At 51.5% G+C, this 24,254-nt stretch overlaps 1 protein-coding gene across 2 annotated transcripts in view; it reads right to left on the minus strand.

Annotated features, from left to right (window-relative positions):
* The window catches only part of CDH22 (cadherin 22), a 120,208-nt gene that overhangs the window by 45,683 nt on the left and 50,271 nt on the right, over nucleotides 1–24,254 (minus strand). The window contains exons 2-4 of one of the 2 annotated variants that reach the window (XM_072944316.1): nucleotides 23,200–23,865; nucleotides 13,866–14,160; nucleotides 829–948 (exon numbers count right to left, since the gene is read on the minus strand). In XM_072944316.1, coding sequence (XP_072800417.1) covers nucleotides 829–948; nucleotides 13,866–14,160; nucleotides 23,200–23,466 — 682 coding nt within the window. In that variant the 5' untranslated portion in view covers nucleotides 23,467–23,865. Of the gene's footprint in view, nucleotides 1–828; nucleotides 949–13,865; nucleotides 14,161–15,455; nucleotides 15,519–23,199; nucleotides 23,866–24,254 lie in introns of those variants that run through there. The other variant, XM_072944318.1, reaches the window with a different exon arrangement.

The following is a 24,254-nucleotide window of genomic DNA, read 5'->3' on the forward strand; positions in this document are numbered from 1 at the left end:
TGTCTGATGTCTCATCCCCGCCTTCTCCTGTCCCAGGGGCAGGGAGAGTACTGCCCTTGGCTTCGGCAGCTGCTCCCAGCTGCAGGACCTTGAGTGAACCACTTCACCTCTCTGAGCCTCAGCCTCCTCCTTCTGTCGTCCCAGCCTCTCTCACCAGGCCCCTCAGAGATGTACTCAGGTTCCAGGTTCAGAGTGAGTAAAGTGGGGGACGGTGGGTGGAGGTGCTGCACTATTGCTTACTTGTGGTAGGGGAGGGCAAGTAAGCCGGGAAGCCATCCTTCCCTAAGGGGCTCGGATTTTGTCTTCTCATCAGATCTTTAACAGCTGCCACATGAACAGAGCTTTCATAACTGCTGAAAAGGTGCCCTTCACCAGCCGACATTGCGTTCTGCGCCCCCAGCCATGGGCCCCCAAGCTACCCTTATAACCATGACCAATCCCGTATGGGCTGTGGACATGCCTTCCTCAGTTTAGCTCCAAGTGCAAGAAGGGCCACTGAGTTCAGATCTCCAAAGTCTTTTCAGAGGACCCATAGTAGCTGCCTCCTGCCTTTTTGTTTTTGCGCCAGTCTTGCAGGCATCCCCTGTTCCCATTCTTTTCTTTTCCCCCCTCAGTTCTTCTCTCTTTCTGCCTGGCTTCCCCTTCCTCTCTGAGACCCCGGGTCTCAAGGAGCGGGCAATTTGCCTCGGTGTGCCCTGTCCCAGCCTCAACGCTGTTCGGTTGGAAGGCCGAGAGCAGATTTCGGCCCGCCCAATCTGACCCCGCCCCTTGTGCCACTCCTCTGGTCCCGCCCCCGCTCCACCCCTTTGGCCTGGTCCCACCCCTCACCGGTCTTGGGGTCCACGGTGAAGTGGTGCTCGCCATCCAGCACGCTGTACACCAGCCGAGCGCTGCTGCCGTAAGTGGGGTCATCCGCATCCGAGGCCATCACCTGCATCACCGACGTGCCTGGGCCCGGGGGACCAAGCGAGACATAGGTCAGCTGGGGCCACTGTGCCCGTCCTCCCTGCCTCTCCCCACCCCCAGAGAAGCTGGGAGAGGAGACCTAAGCGGCAGGTTATTGAAGCCAGTCCCCTCACAGTCCCCGGGCCCACATTAAGCCCCAACCCACTTCCTGATCTGGGGCCTTCCTAATGGCACAAGCACTACCATGGAGTCATCTGGATTCAAATCTCCCTTTGGCGGTTCCCAACTGTAGGACACTGGCAAGGGAAGGCAGCCTCTCTGAATATCAGTTTCCTCTTCAGCAAAATGGGGTAATCCTAGTCCTTGGTTCATGACAGAACACATTTTAAACTCCCAGTGCAGAACAGGCTCAGAGCAGCCTCTCAATAAGTGATGGAAATGGTGATTTTCACCAGTTAAGGTCATCACAGAGTTAGAGATAGGAATGGAAATGAGTCATCTTCCTCCCAAAGCAGGGGTCTTTCTAGCCCCTCCGGATTTCTCAAGGGAATTCTGCCTTCTCCCTCCTCATCCCCGTATCCCCCTATCCTCACCATGGAGAGGTGTGAGGGGGGACATCCCAGAAGGACAGCCAAGTTCATTGGGGTTCAGGGGGCAGTGTCTCCTGGCCCCTAGGCAGAAGAATAGCAGCATCCAGCTTTCACTTTGGGAAGTAGTTGGCTGTGGGCCCTGGTGCCCTCCTCGCCCCTCCCCTGGGTACAGACAGTCCCCGCCCCCCGACACACACTTCTCCTCATGCTCTGCACGTAAGCTGCTGGGGAGAGTATAAATTGGATAAAAGTCCATCAAACAGCGGCAATTAAGTTATTGATTTTCGACGCTGCCTCATTAAACTGGGAGCTTCTCTCGGCCTGTCCCAGAGATGGCTCTAATTTGACATCATGTTCAATTTGACGAAAGCAGGGCTTGGGACGTGAGGCTGGACAGGTGGGGGTGATGGGAGCGGTGGGGGAGGGGTTAGATGGAGGGGAAGGCAAAGCAGTGTGGTCCATCCAAACCTTTCTAGATAGAAAGGGTAAGGTGGAAGACCCAGGAGGGAGTCTTCGGGGCTCAGGATATAACCCAAGCGGGATGAGACTTAGACCTCAGCTTCAAGGAGATGCCCTCTTCTAGGTACCCTGCTGGTGAGGGGGTGGAACCCAGGTCCCCTGAAGTTCTGGGTGGGGCCCTCCCGGTGGGCTGGGCTCTCTGGGCCAGCAGGGTGGCATGCTGGGTTGGGGGGTGAGGCCAGTTCACTGCCTGCTAATGAGTGAGGCACTGGAAGTGCTACTGCAGCAGTTCTCTAAGCCCAGCCGCTGCCTGCCTCTCCCGCCTCCAGCCTGGGGCCCTCGATCATTCCAGACAGACACATGTATTTATTTTTCACTCTTTTGCATTTCTCATTTCCCTCTCCATGTCCCCCTCCTCCCAGCCTGCTAAGCCGGTCCTGCAATGCGCCTCTTTCTTTGGTGGCTCCAGCTCCACATCAACCATGTCAGAGTTGCCTGGAGAAGCGGGGGAAGAGGTTTGGGCAAGGCCCCTTCCTCTTGATGTTTGGTAACCCAGGGATCTCCTATTTAGGGCGAAGGCAGGATCCTAGGTGCCTCCCAGTATACAGAAAGAAGAGAAAGAAATAAACCCTATTGAGCACCCACCACATGCCTGGCTTCACCAGCCACTTAAATCCATCATCTCTAATTCTCATAGCACCTCTGAGAGGCAGAGTGGGCCCCTCTACATCACAGGTGAGGAAAAAGGTCAAACAGGGGAAAAGACTTGACTGAGGGCACAGAGTGAGGAAGCAGTGACACTTGAACTCAGGACCCTTCAAGGCTAAAGTTTGCTGGGAGCTAGTGTCAGCACAGGCACAATGGCTCTGGATGGTGGCTTGTGTACTGAATCACAATCAGTGATGACTCTGCCACTTATTAGCAGTTTGACCTTGGGCATGTCATGAACCCCATTTTTGCCTCGATTTCCTCATTTGTGAAATGAGGCTGATAGTACCACCAAACTCCTGGGATTGGTTTCAGAATTCAAGTAGATTTCTGTATTCAGCACCGAGGACAGTGCCTATCCCATGCTAAGAACTCGATAGATACAGGTTGTCCTCTCAGGAGGCACTGCATGCCTGTATACAACGAACAATCGTGCCTCCTGCAAAGACAAACTGAAATGAGAGAAGATACATAAAGCATTAGGCTCATGGTGAGTGCTCAACAGAGACTGTTGTACTGTTATGAGAGAGGGTCTCCCTGTCACTCTCCTCTGCATGTTCCCCCCACCCCAGGCAAGGCACAATGCCAGGCTGAGTGACTCCCCAGGGACATGACTGAGCTAGCTCTCTCTTTCTTTCTCTCTCTCTCCCTGGCTGCATCCCAGGGACTCCCGCGGGGATGATGGAATCATTTCCCCAATCTGGGATTCTTTATTGCAGCCATTACACTTAATGCCAACACATGGGGATAGTGAAGGGTCAGTGATTCACCACTGGTTCCCCAGGCCTCACACCCCCTCCTCCCTTCTTCACAAGTCAGGAGCTCCCCAGAACTGGCAGAAAAAACGATGCCAGGCTTGTGGCTGCTGTAGGACCACCTTGTGCCATGCCCTCAGGTTCAGCAGTTTGCATTTTACATTGCATCATCATGTACACTCTCTCCTTCAGTCCTCACACCATCTCTATGATGCAGTGGCATGCTGGCAAATGTTTAACCATTGGCTCTGGGGAATGGAGGAGTGGGGAGGAATGCCCTGCTTTGTAGTGTTTGCTGATTTCCACGATGTAAATACTCTCACCATGGCCAATTTCAATCTACCAATGTGATATCAAGTCACTCATGAAACTCCTAAAAATCAATATTTGGCTCTCATGAGCTGATACAAGCCAACTCCAGTACAATCCTGCATCACTTTTATTTTACAGATGAGGAAACTGCTATGCAGAGTGAAGGGTGAAAATGTAAATTAATAATAAGTAATAACAATATCCATTATTATATATTTTATTCAATGATAATGATAGATTTGATTAAATAAGTACTTTGTGCTAAGTACTATAATAAGCCCTTTATGTATATTATCTCATGGAATTTATACAATAAAGCCTTGAGGTAAGCTCTATTAAGATTTCCACTTTGCAGGTGAGGGAATAGGGGCTGAGTGAAGTTTAGTAATAACCCCTCTTGTCTCCATTTCATCATTTGTGAAATGGGGGTAATATTATTACCAAACTCAGGATCGTTGTGAAAACTCAAATAGATATCTGTGTTCAGCACCAAGGACAGTGCCTGGCTAAATCCATCTGGCAAGGAACTAGGAAAGGCAGTATTCATACCCAGTCTATCTCATGTCAAAACACATGCGTACCGTGCCTTATAAAGTATTTGGGGGTCAACTGGGGTATAAGTAGACAGACAAGTGAAGGAGGAAGGAGTCAAAGAAAGGAAAAGAAGGGAACAGCAAGGAACTGGATTCAAGGTTCTCCCTCCCTGGAAGGTGGTTCAAGCCCAGATTTGCAGAAGCAGGGCTGGGATTGGCTAGGATGTGCTTTTCGCTGTCTGTGGTACTGCCACCCATCCCTTCTGCTACGTGGGGTTAATGGACTAATTCCAGGCTATCATAGGAAGGGTTGCCCAAAGGATTCTTGGGTAAATAGGATCTTAGAGCCCAGGGCTCCATGTGGAATGTTGAAAACGGAAAGGTGGGTCCCTGGAGAGCACAGAAATCAGTGGTTCTCAACCTTGCTGCACATTAGACTCTCTTAGGAGCTTTAAAATAAAATGATGCTGAGCCCCATCCCAGACCAATTCAGCAGGGCTCTCCTGGGGCAGAACACAGGCAAGGGTATTCTTAAAAGCTCCCGCAGTGATTCTAAAGTACGTTCCAGATTGAGAACTGATGCCCTAGACCCAAACTCTGACTGAACTGATGAAGAAAATGAGTCACAGAGAGGCTCAATGACTTTCCCAAGGTTACATCATTAGTTAGTGGTAGGGAAAGATTCAAACCAATGTCTATGTAGCCAGCATGTCATACTTGTGGATTCATTGTGCCTGTACTGAGACTGACACCCAGAAGGAAGCAAGAAGGATGACACATGGCACCGAATCAGTATGAGAAGTCAGACACTCCTGTAAGGAGGTGCCTCTCACAACTTCATGGAGGCTGGGTGGACTTTGGCATCAGGGACACTTGGGTTCAAATATCACCACTTCACTCTGTGCCCTCGACCAAGTCTTTTCACCTGTTTGACCTGTTTCCTCACCTGTAATTTAGAAGGATACACTCTGCCTCTCAGAAATGCTATGTGGATTAGAGATGATGGATTTAAGTGGCCAGTGAAGCCAGGCATGTAGTAAGGGCTCAGTAAGAGTTTCTTTCTTTCTCCTCTCTCTGTATGGTCAGAAGATCTCTGGGGCTGTGTCCTTGGTTCTGAGTAGGAGGCCCTTGGGCACCAGTATCAGGAGGGAAGGGGCTTGCCCACCCTCCACCTCTGATTTACCTGGTTGGTTCTGACATGTTTTGTCATGGAGCCAGAATTGGAATCCATGCTCTGACTTCCAAGCCAGAATTCTTTCTCCTTATGTCCCTTAATCCTTGCTGTCTGTAAGACCTACCTGAGGCCCAAACTTGGGCTGCAGAACCCTCAGCTGCTTAGGGTGGAGGTGGTGCCATGTACAGTGCAGCTCAGAGATTAAAGACAAATTCTCACTCCAGCCCTGTCCATGGCTCTCTCTGTGGCTGTGGGAAAACTACCCAACCTGACTGGGCCTCAGTTCCCCTCTGTAAAATGGAGATAACACTTTTATCTTTCTTGCCTGCCTGGGTGAGGGAGACCCCTTTATGAGATGAAAAAGACGAAACTCTTTGGAAAAGAACAGAGTCCTCAACTGAGGTGACCAAGTGTCATTATTATGAAGATGTTTGTAATTATTATCATCCTGCCTCTTCCTTACCTCCCTTGGCTGCCCAGCTGGGCTTGGGGAAACCCTCAGCTTACATTTAGCTTCTCAAACATTTATGAAAAATGAGTCCCACCCCCTGCTGCTGCTAGAACTGCGTGGAATGCTTTCTATTAAAAATTAAAAACCACTTGTCGAGTCCTTGGGAACGCTCAGATTACACAGGAAACAAGCCCCTTCTTAAACTCCTCCCTCACCGCCCTCCTCCCAACTCCCTCTTTGATCATCACTTACAGTGCCAACTCACTGGGCTGGCCTCAACCCCACTTCCGGCCGCCCAGCCAGGGCAGCCTAATGTAGATGAATGATACACAGGAGATGCAGGGAAGTGGCTGCATGGGAAGGGGAGGTCGGAGGATAGAGGGGGAAGAGGCAGGCCCAGAGACAAGGGACAGAGAAGGTGGCATAGAGAGATGGGGCCAGAAAGTGGGTCAGAGACAGAGATACAGAGAGATGGACAGAGAGAAAGTAGAGAAACAGAGGTACCCAGACACATCGGGAGAAATTAGGACAGAGACTGAGAGACGAGGGTCAGAGAGGCAGAGACAGAGACATGGATTGAGAGTGGGACTGAGACAGTGTGACAGAAAGAGGTAGAATTACAGAGATGAAGTCCGAAAGGAGGGTTATATACAGAGACAGACAGAAATACATAGGAAGCAAAAGGAGAGTGACAGAGAGCAGGAGTGGGGCAGGGAGAAGAAAGGGGAATTGGCCTGATAGGGTTAGGCACCCCCATGTCAAAAACACTTCTCCAGAGTCTCCAGTGAACCCCTGAACAGCCTCCCCTCACTCTTTCCGTCCTCATGGATCCCAGCTGCGGACTCACCTAGGCAGGCAACGCTTGTGTGTGTGTGTATGTGTGTGTGTGTGTGTGTGTGTATATCTCATCTGTTCCCCCGAGAGAGGGGACTCTCCTACTATCCCAAATTGAGTCCCATACATTCTTCTGTCCTCTCCACACATAAATGGGGCCCTTTATTAAGTAGTCTGGTCACCTTGTTTGCTGGGACAGCAACATTCTAAGTGCCTGCAGTAGCATCCCTCTGCCAGTTGCAGAAAGCAAACATCTTTGGCTTACAATTCAGTTCCATACAGTCACTCAACATCTACAGAGCACCCACTATGTGCTAGATCTTTGAGGGCAGGATGGGGGATTTGTCATCCTTGTACCCACTGCCATGTGGGCATAGAGCCTGGCAGAGAGAGGGTGCTCATGTTGGTTGAATGATTTGTTGATGGAAAAGACAAAGAAAGATATGGGTATTCCTCCCTGTCCAGATGATCTGGGCCACGTGGCCAACTCCTGAGGATCAGGGCTTCTGCTCCCCTCTGCCACCTCTCCACCAGAAACCTCCTGTCCCATTTCCCCCCATCCTAGGTGGTGAGAGTCAGTGCCGTTGCTAGGCAAGGAGATATTGCACATATAGATCTTCCTGGACTTTAATTAAAAACATCTTTAGAAGTTGCCTCTGCAGAGGCCAGCGATTGATTCCTGGTGTGGGCCTGAGGGCTGGTGAGCCACACTCTCTCTGACGGCAGATGGGACAGTTGGAGGCTCCCAGCCTGCTGCTGCCCTCCCCAAACGAGACCCTTGGGGGACACACTGACTCCTGCCTCCTTCCTTTCCTCTCTGCCATTGACCCCCCAAGCACTGGACTTAGGAATCAGATTGTGTGCCCTCCCAATTTTATTTCCCTTCCCCTCTTGAGTCTCAGTTTCCTCAGCTGGAAAAAGGAGGTGTCAACACTTAAGAGAGTTCCTGGGAGGATGAAATGAGATTAGGGATGTGAAAGTGCTTTACTCGCTGTGAAGTTCTGTGCACACGAAAGAAATGGCTGTAATTGTTTTCCATGCGTAGTGAGGCAAATAGCTTGGGTTCTGATTCCAGGTTCTGAGTCTGGTTCCGGCTCCAGTTCTTCCTGTGGAATCTCAGGCAAGTTACTTCATCTCTCTCTGCCTTTATCTCCTCGTTGGTAAAATGAGGACAGTTATACCTGCCCTGCTTATCCCCTAGGATTGTGAGAATAAAGGGAAATAGCTTCGTGAAAGCAGTGTTGGCTGATAGCTATTATTCAGTGAATGTCCCAAGAAGTGCAGACTGTACTACAAAAGCGTCTTTTCCCATCTATTAAAGATGCTGCTCACAGAGGGACCGGGATTCACAGGAGAGCGGCTGTGGCAGGGCCCCTGCCCATTTCCACAGTTTGTTGAGCCTCAATCCCACGGTCCAGCAAGGCCAACCCTATGGCCTATGTGCCACCACATTCTCCTTCCTCTGCTCCCAGCAGACATCAGATTAGACACCTAATCGATTGTGGCATTCTTCTCTACTGAGCCTGAATGAGACCTCAGACTCCTTCTCAACACTGCCCTATCGTCACTACCAACTGATCAGAGTTGGCACCAGAGATGAAACTGATCTGCTACCACTCTGAAACTGTCTCTTTCTTATTTTTGCATCCCTACATACCTAGCAGAGTGCCATGTACATAGTAGGAAGTATTACGTACTTACTGAATTAAAGCAACTGCTTATTTTTCTATCCCCTTGGGGGCTATTTATTTAAAGTGCTAATAAACATTGGCTTAGTTGGGTGACTCATCTTTGCAGTCCCTCCAGAGCCAAGCACACTGGAGGCCTTGAATATAATGGTTGCTAATAAACATTTGTGGATTTAATTCAATTACTTATCTTTACATCCCCTGAAGTGCCCAGAATAAAGCAGTGGCTAATAGATGTGTGTTGGATTGAACTTCTCATTTCTGTATCCTCAACAGTGCCAAGTATTTTGTCTTATACATAGTTGGCACTAATAAGTAGGTGGAGTTGAACTGGGCATGAGGGCCCCATAAAATTCTCTTGCTGTCCAGCCGACGGAAGGGGTCTGACCCCTTGACATCAAGAGATTATCTAGTCCAGTTCTTCTCTGCCGAAACTCAATCCCTTGTTGATTTTGCCCAGCCTCAAGCTTTAAATTCTCTCTCTCTGCCTGTGACTTCCAAAGTTGTAACTCTAGCCCTGATCTTGTTCCTGACCTCCAGACTCAGGGATCCAACTGTCCCCTTGACAATTCCACTTGGATATCTAGTAGATGTCTCAATCTTGACATGTCCAATCATGAATTCTTAATTTTGTGCTGCAAACTTGCTCTTCCTGGAGCATTCCCCATGTCAGCAATAGCAGCTCCATCCATTCAGTTGCTTGAGTCAGAAACTTTAGCATCATCTTTGTCTTCTCCCTCCCTCCCCACATCCAATCCTTTGCAAACCCTGTTGGTTCTACCTTCAGTGTACATCCAGAATCCTGTATCCTGTATCTTCTCACCACCCACTGATCCAAGTCACCATCACCTCTTGCCCCGATGATTGCAGTTGCCTCCTGAGTAATCTCCCTACTTCCAACCTTGCCCTCCACAGTCCATTTTCAACATGGCGGCTAACAAACCATGTTTTTAAAATGTACATTGGATCACGTCACTCCTCTGCTCCCTGTCTCACTCACAGTACAACCACAAAGCTTTCAATGGCTACGAGGTCCTATGTGGTCCAGCTTCCAATACCTCTTCCGACTTCCTTGGACATTCTCCCCCGCATTTACTCCTCTCTTCAGCCAAACTGACATCCTTGCTATTCCTCAAACATAACAAACACAGTATGCCTCAGGACCTATGCACTTGCTGTTTCCTCTGCTTGGAACATTCTTCCTCTAGCTTAGTGCTTCTCTAAGTGTGGCCCTGGAACCGGTAGCATCAGTATCACCTTTGATAGTATCTTTGTTAAAAATGCAAACATTTCTAATAGCCCAGACCTACTGAGTCAGAAGCCCTGGGCAGGGGTTGGGGTGTGTGTATGTGGGTGGATAGGGGGCACCATCTGTGTTTTAACAAGTACTCCAATTAACTTGGATGCACAACAAAGTTTGAAAATCACTGTTTCACATAGCTCCTTGGTCCACTCCCTTGGTTCCTTCAGATTTTTCAAATGTCCTCTTATAAAAAGAAAGAACTTCCCTGAAATAGGACTCCCCCAGTATAACTCCCAACTCCCTTATTCTTCACAGCACTTACACCACAAGGTGTATTAGATATTGGCTTGTACATTTCTTTCCTGTCTCTCTTCCTGCCCTAGATGTAGGCTCCCTAAGAATTCCCAGTGCCTGGAATACTGCCTGGCACAGAGTAGGCACCCGATAAATATCTGGGCATGAATGGACCCCTTCAGTGCTCAGAAAGGAAACTGGGACTCAGAGAGGGACAGGGACTTTTCCAAGGTCGTGAAAGGAGCTGGGCCTCCTGACTGTCAGATACAGGATCCGCTTCGCTGCATTAGGCTCAGCGTGGCTGTGTGGCCCACCTCAGAAGCGTGGCTCATTGGAGGCCCCCCGGCACACTTCCCTTCCCTTTTAAGCTGTGAGTGGTTTAATTTGCGAACGCTGCTGCCTTTCATGTCCCAAGCTGCGTCCCCGCTCCCTCTGATCTCCAAAGCCACCCAGGTCCTAGTGCGGCTTGTCGGCCCCGCCCCCCTCAACCCAGATCAGGAGGCTCAGTAATTGTGACTGATTTTCAAAGCCGCCTGGAGTCTCCATAAGCACCCCGGTGTCAGATTCGCTTCCCCTTCAAAAAGTTGCTCAAATGAAATAAACTAATTTAATTTCAGTTTCCTCCCTCCCCCTCCTGGGTTCCCCTAGCTTGTCTGAGTTAAGTCCCCACTTTTTCCTGAGTGGAATGGTGAGTCAGTGGGCTGGGAGAGGGAGGTGGGGCAGGACTGGGGCTCCTTGGGAAGCTGGGGGCTGGCTCTGCCTCCTGCTCCCTGGGTGACCTTGAATGAGTCCTTGCCCTTTTCTCGGTCTCATTTTCCCCATGTATGACACGAGAACCTAGCCACTCCAACAGTCCGGGAGCCAAGCCCAACAACTTGCTCAGTCACTGACTCGCTACGTGACTGTCAGTACATCTCCCCGACCCAGAACCTTGGTGTTCCCATCTGTTCAACGAGGTTGCTCACATCAGTCCTGCCACCTCTCAGAGCTGAAGTGAGAATGAAGTGGTGATGGGCAAGTCACTGTGGTGGATATGGGGCTGCATCTCCCTCTGAACCCCTCATTCCCTTTCATTCTCTATCCTGCAGCAGAGGGAGATTTCTCAAAGGCAAGTCTGCTCACATTACCTTCTTGCCTAAGCCTTCCCCAAGTGCTTTCCTGAAGAATATAATTCCAGCTTTCTTCTCCAGCCTCATCTCTCTGGCCTTTACCATGTGGAAACATGCAGTTTTGGGTGAAGAGTTTGAGTTCAGTAGTGGGGGCTGCTGGACCTGGGAAGTCAGAGGCTTAAGTCACCTCTGACTTGCTGTGTGACCTTGTACCCATCACTGCTCCTCTGAGCCTCAGTTTTCCCACTTGCAAAATTGATTTCTAAGTACTCCCTGAGCTGTGAAAATCCATGGATCTTTGTTATGGACTATCTCCCAATTGATCTCTCCAGTTCAGACTTTCCTGCTGAACCTGGGTATTGAACTGCCTTTTTCAAGAACTCTACTTGGCTTTCTAATAAGTACTTCCAACTTAGCACATCTGAAATCAAACTCCTGATCTCCCTCCATCCCCCAGATCTGCTCCTCTCACTGTTTCTCCCATCTCAGTAAATGGAGATTCCACCTATTTAATTGCTCAGGTCAAAATCTCGGTAGCCATCCTGGAATTTTCTTTCTCTCACATCGCACGTCTAATCCATTAGCAAATGGTTTCAGTTTGACTTTCAAAATAGATCCAGAAGTCGACCGCTTTTCAGTCCCCTTACTGGTACCATCTTGTTCCGAGCCACCATCATTTCCTGCCTAGGTAATTGCAATATCCCTCTCAGTGGGCAATCTGCTTCTGCTCTGACCCTGTCCTCCCCACCTAATCTTCACAGAACAGCCACAGGATCATGTTAAAACTAAATCAGATCATGTCACTCTTCTGAACAAGCCCCTCCACTGACTTTTCAGCTTGCTCAGCATGAAATGCAAAACCCTGACTACGACCACCTTGCTGCATGATCTGGTCTGCTCAGAGGGGATTCAACTTTGGGGCCTTTGCATATACTGTTCCCACTGCCTGGAACCCTCTTCCTCCAGGGCCCATGCCCTCACTTTCTTCAAGTCTTTGTTTCAATGCCATCTTCCTAGACCCATGATCTGTTTGTTAACTTGCTTCCTGCCTGTCTTGCTTGGCCAGAATGTACCCTCCAGGAGAGCAGGGAGTCTGGTCTGTCTTCTCATTGCTGTGTCCCCAGTGCCTATGCATATTTGTTAAATGAATGAATGAATCCATTCAATAGACACACAGCATGTCACACGTACGCACAGGTCTTAAAGACTGTGCACATGCACATCTGTACATGCATGAGAATACATATGCACACCAGATACACGTGCACACCCCTGTGTGTGTGATCACCCCCGCCCACATTCACACCCTTGCCGTTCCCTCTTTTCCCACCATCCCTTTGTGCACACCATTTTCTCTGGTCCACTCCCTTCTCTTCCATTACTGGCTACCTGCCTGTTGCCCACCAATCTGCCAGATTTGGCCCAATCTGGGGTAGCTGGGGATGACTGCACTCTTCCCCAAGAACCCAAAAACCCTTGGCCCCTGACATGTAGCTGGAGAGCTGTAAGGCCAAGAGAGAGGCAGTGCCAAGCCCTTGGCCACCGTACATCAGCAAGGGAACATGTTCTAGGACCCCAGGCCACTGCTCCCCGTCCAGCCTGGCTGGCAGGTGACTCAGGCTAACGTTGTGGGGATGGAGATGGCGGCTACCAGTTTGTCCCTCACCCCATGACTCCAGCTCCTACTAAGAGCCCCAGGCTAAGTGGGCTTTGATGGTCAGTCAACTCCTGTGGGCCCCCCAGTGGGAGGGACAGATTCATCCAACCTTTCTTTTCAGGGTCCCACTGCTGTGTGAATGTGTTGCTGAGTATGGCTGCATCTGAGGTCTTCTTGCAGATGTGTTTTAGTGTGTGTCCTGCCTTTTCTACATGTACAACGTGTGTGTGCAGTGCCTCTGGGTGTTTGCGGACACATCCAGATACAGGCGGCTGAATCTGTCTGGGGACTTGCCACCTCTGTGAGCCTGTGTCCCCAGGTGGCTGGGTCTTGGTGTGCTGAGGCTTCCTGTGCACAGCAGATGAAGCTGTCTGGGTGTTACTGCATTGACTATGCCCATGCCTGTCTGCTCGACCTCAGGATGGTAGTAATGTCTGGTTGTGGCTTTTGCCTGTGTCTGTGGAGGTGGCTGTGTCTGTGCATAAGCTCTTTCTGTACCACCAGGCTGTCTCCTGGGTGGCACTGTCTGTGGCTATGTAGGGTAGGGGGCCATGTCTGACTGTGGGATGGGGCCTTGTTTCAGCTGTGTCCCTGGTTGATTCCGGTGGTAGGTGTGCCCGTGTTCAGCTATGCCTGCATTTATGTGGGGGTGGCGGCTGAAGGCCACGCTGTATCTGTGTGGAACTGAAGTCTGTTGGAGGGCCGGGTAAAGGTGGACAATCGTGCCTGTGTGTGTGACTGTCCAGTTGTTGCTGGTGCATGGAGCCATGCCTGAGTGGTGCCAGGGACAGGTGGACAGCTGAGTTTGTAAGTGGGGCTGGGCCTGTGTGACAACGTGTGGGGGTATGAGCATGTCCAAGTGTGTTGCTGTGTCCACATAGAGGTCCATGTCCATATTGGCACTGTGTCCATGTATGTGCCTGAGGTCATCTGTGTCCCTCTGTCCAGGTGGCAGCAGTGACTGCCCAGGACTATGTTGAGCCCATGTGGGCACCTGGGCTCACACCTGTAGCCTCTGCCCTGGGACAGCAGTTCCTGTCTCCCCTGTCCCTCCCCGAGGCAGGCTCCCCTCCCTTCTGCTGTTCTGCTGGCTCATCCCATTGCCCCCCTCCGCCTCCCCCTCAGAGCCACCAGAGCCCACAGGCAGCCCACCTGTGGGTGAGAGCTCGGCCACGCTGCCGATGTAGGGCCCGTGCAGGAAGCGGGGCTCGCTGTCATTGATGTCCTGCACCTTGATGATGAACTCTGACTCGGGCTCCAGCAGGCGGTTGGTGGCGCGGTCCCGAGCCTGAGCCCGCAGCGTGTAGAAGGTTTTCTGCTCCCGGTCCAGGCGCTCCATGGCGTGGATGTCGCCTGTCAGCTCATCGATCAGGAAGATGGTCCCAGCACCCTCGCCTGAGATGGTGTACTTGATGGCCCCGTCACCCTCGTCTGAGTCCGAGTGGATCTGCAGAGGCAGAGAGGAAGGCATCGTAGAGACTATGGTGGGAGCTCCTCTGGGCGTCCCCCACTTCAAGTCCCACGTCTCTTCTTTAACATACCCACTCTTCAGCGAAGACACTGAGGCTGGGAAGCTACGCATCACCCCAGTCCCAGGCCTCACTGACAGGTCTGGAGTGTTTCACCAGCCCTACCCCTGAAATCTACCTTCCCCTCTGCAGCCAGAGCAATCAGCCTGAGGCAGATCTGAACACATCCCCACCCCACTGCTTACAACTCTCAATGGTTCCCTGTTGCCCTTACAAAGAAGTCAAAGCCACCTCCACACCTCTTGGCTCCTGCTTTGAGGACCCTGTCTTTATCTCTCTGCCTCCTGAAAGTTTACTCATCCTGCAAGGCTCAGATCAAATGCTACCTCTTCCCTAAAGCTTTTCAGGATAACCCCCCGCCTCTGCCACCCCATTTCCCTCCAAAATCTTTGTAATACATCAAGCCACCATCATCGTGTTCAGCCTGTAGGATAACTGTAGCCATGCTTTTCAAACCTTAATGTGCATGTAAATAACCTCAAGTTCTTGTTAAAAAGCAGATTCTGACTCAGTAGGTCTGGGGTGGAGCCTCACAGTTTGCATTTCTAACAAACCTCCAAGATGCCGTCCAAGACCTCACTCTGAGTTACAGGTCCAAGCTCCCTAGGCCCAGAGCCCCCAGAGGTTAGGGCTGGGAACTTCTTACTCGTCTGCTACCCAGAGAGCCAGCCTCAGGGCTTGGCACATGGTGGGGACAGGGAGTCGAGGGACAGAGGAGGAAAGGGAACCCAAATTGGAGGAGCACCTAACACGCCAGGCATTGTACTAAGCAATTCACACACTTACCTGGTTCAGAGTTCTTTAAAAAGAAAATCCCTACTAGAGTAGGTTTTGCTATCTGTACTTTACAGATTTTTTTTTTCCATTTTCCTGCTGAGGATTAGAGAAGGAGGATGATTTGCTCAAGGTCAGACTGCTGGAGAAACTGGTCTCGTCCACAGCCTGGGCTTCCTCACTCTATCCCCAGCCCCTGGGGAGGAGCCTCTTGGTGGGGGGAGGGGGGAGAAACAGGACATCCTGGCCTAGCCTGGGTACCAGCATCATCTCCCTGTTGAGTCCTTGCACAAGTGGCTATACCTCTCTGGGCCTCAGTCCCCTCCTCTGTAACATGTGGAACATAATAGCACCTCGCTCCGAAAGGTGCTGTGGGGCTAATTGAGTGTAAAGCCCACATAAAGCCTTTAGCACCTGCTTGGTACAAGGTGACACTTACAATATGTAACAGCCAGCTTGGCAGAGGCACTGCCCATGGAGCGGTACCACAGCTCCTGCAGGGCCAGGCGGGGTGCCCTTCGGTTGCTGGATCACGGAGAGGTCGGAGGGGCTGAGGGAGTTGGAGCAAGGGAGAGGAGAGCGACTATTGACCGCAGGCAGGTAGGGAGCTTTTTCACTGTGTTAAGAACCACTACAACTACACTGGTAGCTACTAGCTGAAAATCAGCCCTGCCTAACACATAATAAGTGTCCCATAAATGGTAGTGATCGTTATTATTATATTATTACTAAATGTTAGCCATATATAACTGGGATTTAATCCAGGCACTGTTAAGCTCCAGAACCCAGGCTGTTTTCAGTGCACCAAGATCTCCTGGGCAAGGAACCAGCAGAAAGATTGTTCTCCCAAATAGAAACACCCAAGTCCTTATCCACCAATGCCCAAATCTCTGGGCAGCTCTCAGCAGAGGAAAACGCATTCTAATGAAACCGGTGACCTTGGGCGGGTCCCTGCTCCTCTCTAAGCTTCTGCAGAGATGGGATGTGAACAAGGACATCCCTAAAGCCCCTTTCAGGCCAGGACGCCATGCACCCCAGCCCACTCAAGTAGGATAACAGGTGCCAATGAGGTTGTCACGAAGGGGGATGAAAACCCACCCCCTGCCACGCAGGAGGAGCCTGGGTATAAATTCTGCTGGTGGAACTTTGTGTCTGAAAGGTGGATTATAGAAGTGCCATTTGGAAGATTGAATGGCCCATAAACATTTTCATATTTCATTAGCCGATTAATGGGCATCTCTCTCTTTTTGGCGAGTCTGCTGATTCTCAGCAGAAATTGCGGGGAGTAAATGGAGGCGTCGGGTGGAACCTTTCCGGGTCCCCGTTCTGTTATAGATTGCCCCAATTAATGCCCGTCCTGGGCTCCACCGAGAAGCCTTCTTCCTGTCCAGTTACTGTTAATAGATTTCTCATAAGTGGCTGGATTGTAAAAACCTCATAACTCAGTTTAATACCTCCAATAAAATTATCTCAAGACATCAGCCCTGAATCATTGGCAGTGCTGAGGATGAGGAGACCTGTCTCTCCTGTTGGCTGTTTGCACTTTTCTTCCACCTTTACCCAGGGGAGATGGGGATAGGAGAGGGTAAATTTGTTCCCTCTTAGGATGCCTCCACCCACTTCCTAGTCAGACCTGTGGCCGGCTTATTTCATCAGCAAACATTCCTGAGCAGTGTGGTGGAAGAGACACCATTCGGGGGAAGGTTTAACAGCTATCATCTTATTTGTCTTCCTCACTGTCATATGAAACATCATTATTCTTCCCATTTCTCAGATGAGAAGAATGAGGCCCAGAGAGGAGAGGTCATTTGCTTTGACACCCAGCTAAGTGCGAGAAGCCAGTCTCCTGACCTCATCGCTCACTAATGTTGTGATCGTGGGCTTGTTCATTTGACCCCTCTGGGTCCGTTTTTCCATCTGAGAAATCAAAGCAGGTCCTACCTAGCATGGTGAGGAGGTGGTAAGGATGCGGTGTCATGAGGATGAAACACGAGCATGTTTGTATGGCCTGAACACTCTGGAAGCAGTTGTCTCCTCTTTCTGTCTCCTGGGTCTCCAGCATGTCCCTGAAGCCAGCCATTGATATTTTATCTCAGACCTGGGCCAGGGATCACTTGCCAGTGAGGAGGGGGAAGGAGAGAGTGGAACCTAGTGGTGATGTCATTGATGGTCTTCCGTGAAACATGACACAGAGCTCACGCTGGGGCCCAGGGACTATTCTCTGGGGACTGCACAGTCAGACAGGGCTGGTCAGCCCAGGGAGGAGCTAAGAGCTTGGAGCTGCAGATTTGGGCTGGGCTGGGGCTGCCTTGCCTGCCTGCCTGAGTGGCTGGCTCTGGAATGGAGCGGAAGTGCCTATGACTCTACCCCAGAAGGGTATTTTCAAGACTCTCAGTTGTGAGCTGGGGGCTGGTGAGTGCCTACTATGTGCCAGTTGTGTTGCAAGCCTCTGCAGAAATCTAAGTTAACCTTGTGGTATATGTAAATGTCTTCCCATTTTCCAGGTGAAGAGACTGAGAAGGACTGAGGTGTTTGACTCCAAAGCCCAGGTTGGTCCCTCTGCAGCCTCTGGAATCTGTTTAGTCCGCTTACAATGTTTCTGGCTAAGGAAGAGGGAGAAAGGCGGAGGGAGTGCGCTGCAGGGCAGCCACTGGGCTGCATGGCTGGGGAAGAGGCCCGCACCACCCTGTACACGCAGGCCATAGTCATCGGCAGCCTCTTCAATCTGAGCCTCTATTTCATCATTTGGAAAAGGATTTCAAATCACTCATCAAGAGAGGGGGTGGGCTTTGGATTCAGGAACGGCTGGGTGCCAGTGTCAGCAAGACGTTACGCTCCTCTGAGCCTCAGTTTTCTCATCTATAAATGAGACTGATGTTGCTTCCCCACAGATTCCAAAGATTCATCAGATAACATGTGGGAGCTCCTCACACACAGTAAGTGCTCAGCGCTGATGAGCTTCACTTCCTTTTTCATCACCTGGTCTCAGGAAGGACTGAGGGTCACCTAGTTCATCCCTCCACCCCATCTGACACAAGAACCCCAGGCTCAAATCCCAACACACTAGAGACACAGGGGCCATCATGCAAGATCTTCTTGTCTTTTAAACTCATCTTGTTTCTTCATTCAGGCAGCCTTCCCAATGCCCTCCTATTTGCCCTCCCCCTGCTCTGTACCCTTGCCCCATGCACACTCCCCTCTGCTCCACACTCCTCTGTAACACCTGTGTGTTGCAGTCCATCTGACCAGCTGCCATGGCCTCAGGGCCTTTGGTTTGTCTTTGTCTGAACTCCCCACGCCTGGCCCACACTCGGTGTCCTGACAATGCGTGCAGAGAAAATACAGGGGGAGTGGGAGAGGTGAGTGTGTGTGTATGTGAGCACACATATGTGAGATTGTGAGCTCCCTGAGGATCAAGCATACATCCGTTCGTTTCTAAAGCACCCAGTACAGGTCACAGCACCAAACATTTGACTAAAGGAATAATGAAATATACAACTGTCATTAGAATTCCCCAGCTGTCTTTGGGGATTTCTGGATGATCCAGTCCCTCTGTTAAATCTCGGATACACAAGAGGCTAGGAAGGAGACTCATGGGGCACTTCTAGACCCTCTACCGCTACCTCCTTGATATCCCATAGTGATCTTGTGACTCAGAGATGATGCTCTTCCCATTGTATAGATTGGCAAACTGTGGCTCAGCGAGTGCACACATCCTACTGAAAGCCACACAGCTGACAAAAGACAGCCCGAGGCTTGTCTGACTCCATATCGTGAGCTCCTTCTTCTGCCTCAAGTGCCGACAGCCCCAGAGTGAATTCCCCCTCCCAAAGCCCCAGCCCTGGATCATAAACAACGTGGAAAACACAAGAGTGATGGCTTCTCATCCCGGGGGGCTGAAAAATGGGATTTATGAGGCCATTAATTACTTCCTTCTAATTACATCAAAATTAAGTGCGAACAGAGGTACGTTTTCCTTATTAAAGACAATTAAACGGACAGTGCGGCTACGCAAATAAAACGAGTCCAGGATTTAAACGGAAAGCAAATCAAATAAAAAGCCTCCCCCGGAATGAGGGGGTCTGTTCATGCCTGTGCTCCTCGTAAACCAGGAGTTCATCAATTTTCTTTAAATATTAGCAACTTAATTAAATCTGCTCTCCTCCCCACTTTAATCCTGCCGTATATCTAAAATAGATCTCACCGCCCACAGGAGTTGGTCCTAAGTGCTGACCCCATAATTCTCTCTTTTAAAAAAAAAATTAAAAATCCTACAAAATCCACATCCAGCTGACAGAAGCCTCGGGGGAAATTACAGTTTGGAAAAGAGATTAGTCTAAGTACCCAGATTGTATGGAAATGTTGGGAGGTTGCTTTGAGGGTGGGTGTTGTGAGGTGAAGGGAAGAGGTGGGTCGGGCTGCCAAGGGGGGCAGGACAGTAGAGGGAGCCGTCGGTGTGGGGCCCTGGCGACAACCACAGGGGGCCCAGTGGTTCCCGCAGGTGCCGACAGGAACCTGGTGGTGAGTGATAGAGGAGGCGGTTGTAAAATAGGTTACTGTTGGGCGCCCGGGGTTCACTGGCGGATGGTGCTGTTGCTAAGCTACCTTTGGAATTCGACAAGGACGGATGCTCCGAGCGGCTCGCTGGGGCGGGGGACGGGGAAGCAATGAATTAACTGAAACCGTGGAGAAGTCCTTTCTCCCTGAAGAGCCAGAGAGCGTGGTATGAGTGAGTGTGTGTATGTGTGTGTGTGTGTGTGTGTGTGTGTATGCTGGCATGTGTGCACCCACAACCACTTGTACAAATGTGGGACTCAGCTGGAAAGGGACAGGTTGTTTTCAAGAGGCGGAGCTCATATTCCTAGAGCGAAGGGTGGGCTGGCAACCACCTCCTCCCACTTTGTAGTGAGAAACTGGGACATCAGGTTGCCAAGAAGGCTTTTGGGATTTGGGGCCGGGGTTCATCATATCTGTGTATACTCGAGGTGGTGGAAATATCAGGCAACACCTATTATAACAGAAGATGATACTTACTGAGCACATACCAGGAGCTGTCCAGGTTCCTGACACACACTAACTCACTGAATCCTCACCACAACTCTTTGAGGAGGTGCCAGAACGGCCTCGCTCAGCAGACAAGGAAACTGAGGCACAGAGGTTAAATAACGTGCCAAGGTCAGAGAGGGACTAAGCAGCATGGATTTGAGCCCTGGCAACCTGGCTCCGGTTGGCCCCCAGCATGACACACTCTACCATCTTTCGTAAGAAAGGGCGCTTTGGGCAAATTTTAAATAGAGATGGAAACTTCTCTTTCCTCCCTGCATGGAGTGCTTTTCTGGACGTGGCCTTGAGAGTAAGAGAGGAGGGCTCTGGGTGAAGATGACGGAGGGGGAAGATAATGTAGTCACGACAGCAGTGGAGATGCTGCAAGAGGTTGTCGTGAAGAGGAGAATAGAGACCCCCGAGGCCAGGCACAACGCTTGGCTCATAGAAGACGCTTAATACAAGACAGCTAAACTGCACTGGGTCCAGAGCCAGTGTCAGCAGAGCCTCTTCTCTTGGGGTTGGTTCTACCACAGTGTTAGTCTCACCCCATCTCTGCTAATCAAAACTCCCTAGAAAGCTGACTGGCCTTGGCATGATGTTCTCTGTCTCTAGCCTCAGTTTACATCTTACAATGAAGGGATTTACTAGGGCCCTCCCATCACCAACAGACTGTGGTTCAAGGAGACAGGGGTGGCGTTTAAGATAACGGCTAGGCGGACACAGATGGAAGTGGTGAGTCAGCGGCTGGTTTCTCGTATCTTTCCAGGATGTGGGTGGCTGAGGGGGCCATCTCAGAGCCCCAGCTGCTGGGCAGACAGCCAGCTGGGCTGAGATGCCTGCGACCATGACAGCGGACATTTAGGCAGATGTGTCAGAGTCCTTCGTCGACTTTCTGGGGTTTTCTTGGACCAAAGTCTCTCTTCCAGGCCTGGAGGTCTTGGAGAGGTTTGGAGAATCAGGCTGGGAATAGCCTCCAACACACTCAAGTTCAAATCCTGGCTAAGCCACTTGCCCACTCTGTGACTCTGCCCTACCTGCACCTGGAGTTTCCTGCCTTACAAAAAAGATTTCCACCTTGCAGTTTAAGGGTTAAGTGCTCCATATGGGCATAATGAGAAAACAACCATAAACAACCAACCAGGCGGCAGGCTGAACACTTTCTGTGCTCAGATTTCTACTTTAATCCTTTTACAACCAGAGGAAGTGGGCTCTCCTGGCCCCACTTTCGCAGAAGAGACTGAGGTCCAGAGAGGGGATGTAACTTGTGTAAGGTAATATGGTTAACGGGTTGGCAGAACCAAGCCTCAAACTCAGGTGTGACGGCTCCAAAGTCTGCATTCCTAGCTACCTCATGCTCAGCTGACACTGGTTCCTCCTTCCCCCTCCCCTCACCCCATTCCACTGTCTTACTGTCTTACTCTCCTAGGGTCTGCCACTAGTTTGCTTGGTGACCTTGAGCAAAGACGTGAACCTCCCTGTACTCAGTCAAATCCTCGCTTTGCTCAGTTTTGGGGATCAACTTCAGCCACGTGTCCAGAGGGGAGTGTAGCCAAGGACCAGGGATTACTGTATCTAGACAGGTGAAAATCTGGGTTCCTGGCAAGACTAACGCACAAGTTTACATCAAGACTTTCCTCTCCTTGTCAAAGGTCCTGAGCCTTGAGCCTTGAACTGAGCAGCTTGGTCAGCCTCCCAATTCTCAGACTCATTTAAGCACACAGGAAATTCCACAGTTGGTCTCCCTCACATCTCTGCTGACCAAAACTTCCTGGAAAGCTGGCCTCAGCAGAAGCCAGAGAACTGTCCCTGGGCACTGCCCAGCTTTCCTTGCCCTATAAGCACCCTCCACCTCAACATTGTAACTTCTGACAAGTCTCTGAATAAGCCAGGCTCCCTCAGGCCTCCAAGTCTTTGCACAGTCTATGCCCTCTTCCCCATTAGCCTGAACTCCTACTCAAACATCAAAACCCAGCTCAGGCATTTAGAAAACGCTTCCACAAAGCCAGGCAACAGAAAACCAGTTATGAAATGCCTCGGTGTCCAGGTACTGACCTGTGAAACTTTTTATGCACCAGGGTATCTCTGCTACTCCGGGGACCCCCCAAATGGCAGAGGCTGGTTCTCACTTGCCTCTGTGAGTGGGCAAGTGAGACCCAGCCTCTGCCTCTCCAGCACTGCACCTGACAGGGGCTCAGGGATTGAATGGATGAACGAATGTCTTTCTCCACTCCTTATACTCTTAGGGCACAATTCTTCAGCCGTACTAACTAACATTTATTCAGAGAGTTTGAGAAAGCAGCTTTCATTCATTCATTCACTTAATGAACAGTTTGTGAGCAATGCCTGTGCTAGGCGCTGGGGGTTTATGGTGAGCAAAACAAACACAATCTACTAGGAAAGACACACATTAACTGCGTAATCAAACAAACACATGCACAATTAAGTGTTATGAGGGAAAGATACGGGGACCTCGGAGGGCACACAACAGAGAGGGATGGCCGCATGCAGGAGGATCTGTCCCAGCCTGGTGTGGTCAGGGACAGCTTCTCTGAGGAGGTAGCATTTGAATGGAGGCCTGAGTGTGAGATACATAAGCAGTAGAAGGAGCAGGACTGAGCAGTTCCTGAAGAATCTAAGGAGGGGGGTGGTGCTGACAGGAGCCTGTGGGCATCAGAGGAATGGACCATCAGAAGGGCATCAGAAGGGTGTTGTGTCCCAAATGGGAGTGAGTATGGCAGGCGTGGAGGCTGGAGGGGGAGCCGAATTTTTGCAGGCAATGGGATGGAATCTGGGCTTGACCCCAAGTGAATGGAAACTATTAAAGAATTTTAAGCAGAGCAGGGCGAGTTTGTGTATGACATGATCAGATCTGCAAACTCGTTCTAGATGCATCTAGCTACAAGACGGACCGGGTTTACTTATGAGTACTCTCTACTCTGAGATGCAATGGGAGAGAGACTACATAAGGAGGCGGGAGCAGAGAGAAGACCCAGTTGTCCGCCTCCGATCAGGGGCAGCTGGGAGGAGGCAGCAGGAACTGGGATTTAGTGGGGAGGGGAACTGGAGTCCCTCGCGTCCGGCAGCGGGCGTCTCTGGGGTCCTGGGAGCAGGACAGAGGGTTCGGGGCCCCACTTTACCTTGCCCACGTACAGGGGCTCGGTGCCCGTGTACTCCTCCACCACGAAGAACTGGTTCCACACCCAGCCGCGCTTCACGCGGCCCGCGCCCGGCGCGCCGTACTGCGCAGCCCCGGGCGCCGACGGCGCAGGCGTGCCCGCCGCCCGCAGGGCTCCCGGCAGCGGCGGCGCCGGCGGCGGCAGCAGCAGCAGCGTGAGCGTCAGCAGCAAGGCGGGCGACAGAATGGCTCCCGCCCGGAGCCCCCGACCGTCGGGTCGCGGTCTCATGCTTGGCCTGCGAGGGGCCCGGGCCCAGGAGCATGGACGAGAGGCACCGGGGCGTCGCCGCTCGGTGGCACAACGATGCGGCGCCGCGTCACATGGTGGCCTCAGCGCGGCCGCCGGCGCGCCGCCCCCGACGGGGCACCCGGACAGGCCCCCGGCCCTGAGCGCCGCCCAGCCGCGGGGGCGCCCGGCTGGAGGGGGAGGGGGCGCGGCCGCACCCGGGGCATGGACGGCCCCCGGGGGTCCCCGCCCGCGCCCCCCTGGCGCCGCCGCCGCGGCAGGATCACCAGGCGGCGCCTCGGCGGCTCCAGAGTCTGGGGTGCGCCATGCTCTCTGCGCGGTGGGGTGCTGGCTGGGGCCCTGCTGATCCTTCGGGCACTAGTGGCCGTCCCGACCAGGAGCCTGCGGGAGAAACAAGAAAACATAAGAGGAAGCTCTCTGTGGGGACAGGGCAGGTTGGGTCTATCTCTTTATCCTTTAGCTACTAATTAAACACCTATTGTGTGCCTGGCATTGTGCAGAGTGGGACAAACAAGACATAGAAATCCCTGCCTTCTTGGACCCATATTCTAGTAGTCCTGCCCCTCCCCTCCCCCGCCCTACATGCTTCCTTTCCACTCCTAGCCCACACTTCTTCTTTTCCAGCACCACCCCCTTTCCTTGCACCCCCACCCCAAATCCAGCTCTTTCTCCTGGTTCTCCACCAGCCCACGTGCCTACAGAGGCAGGACCTAATCAGCCTCTTTCCCTGTGCCTGGCTGACCATTCTCTCCAGCCCAGCCCACCCCCTA

Source organism: Vicugna pacos, chromosome 19 (genome assembly GCF_048564905.1).
Source record: "Vicugna pacos chromosome 19, VicPac4, whole genome shotgun sequence".
NCBI lineage: Eukaryota > Metazoa > Chordata > Mammalia > Artiodactyla > Camelidae > Vicugna > Vicugna pacos.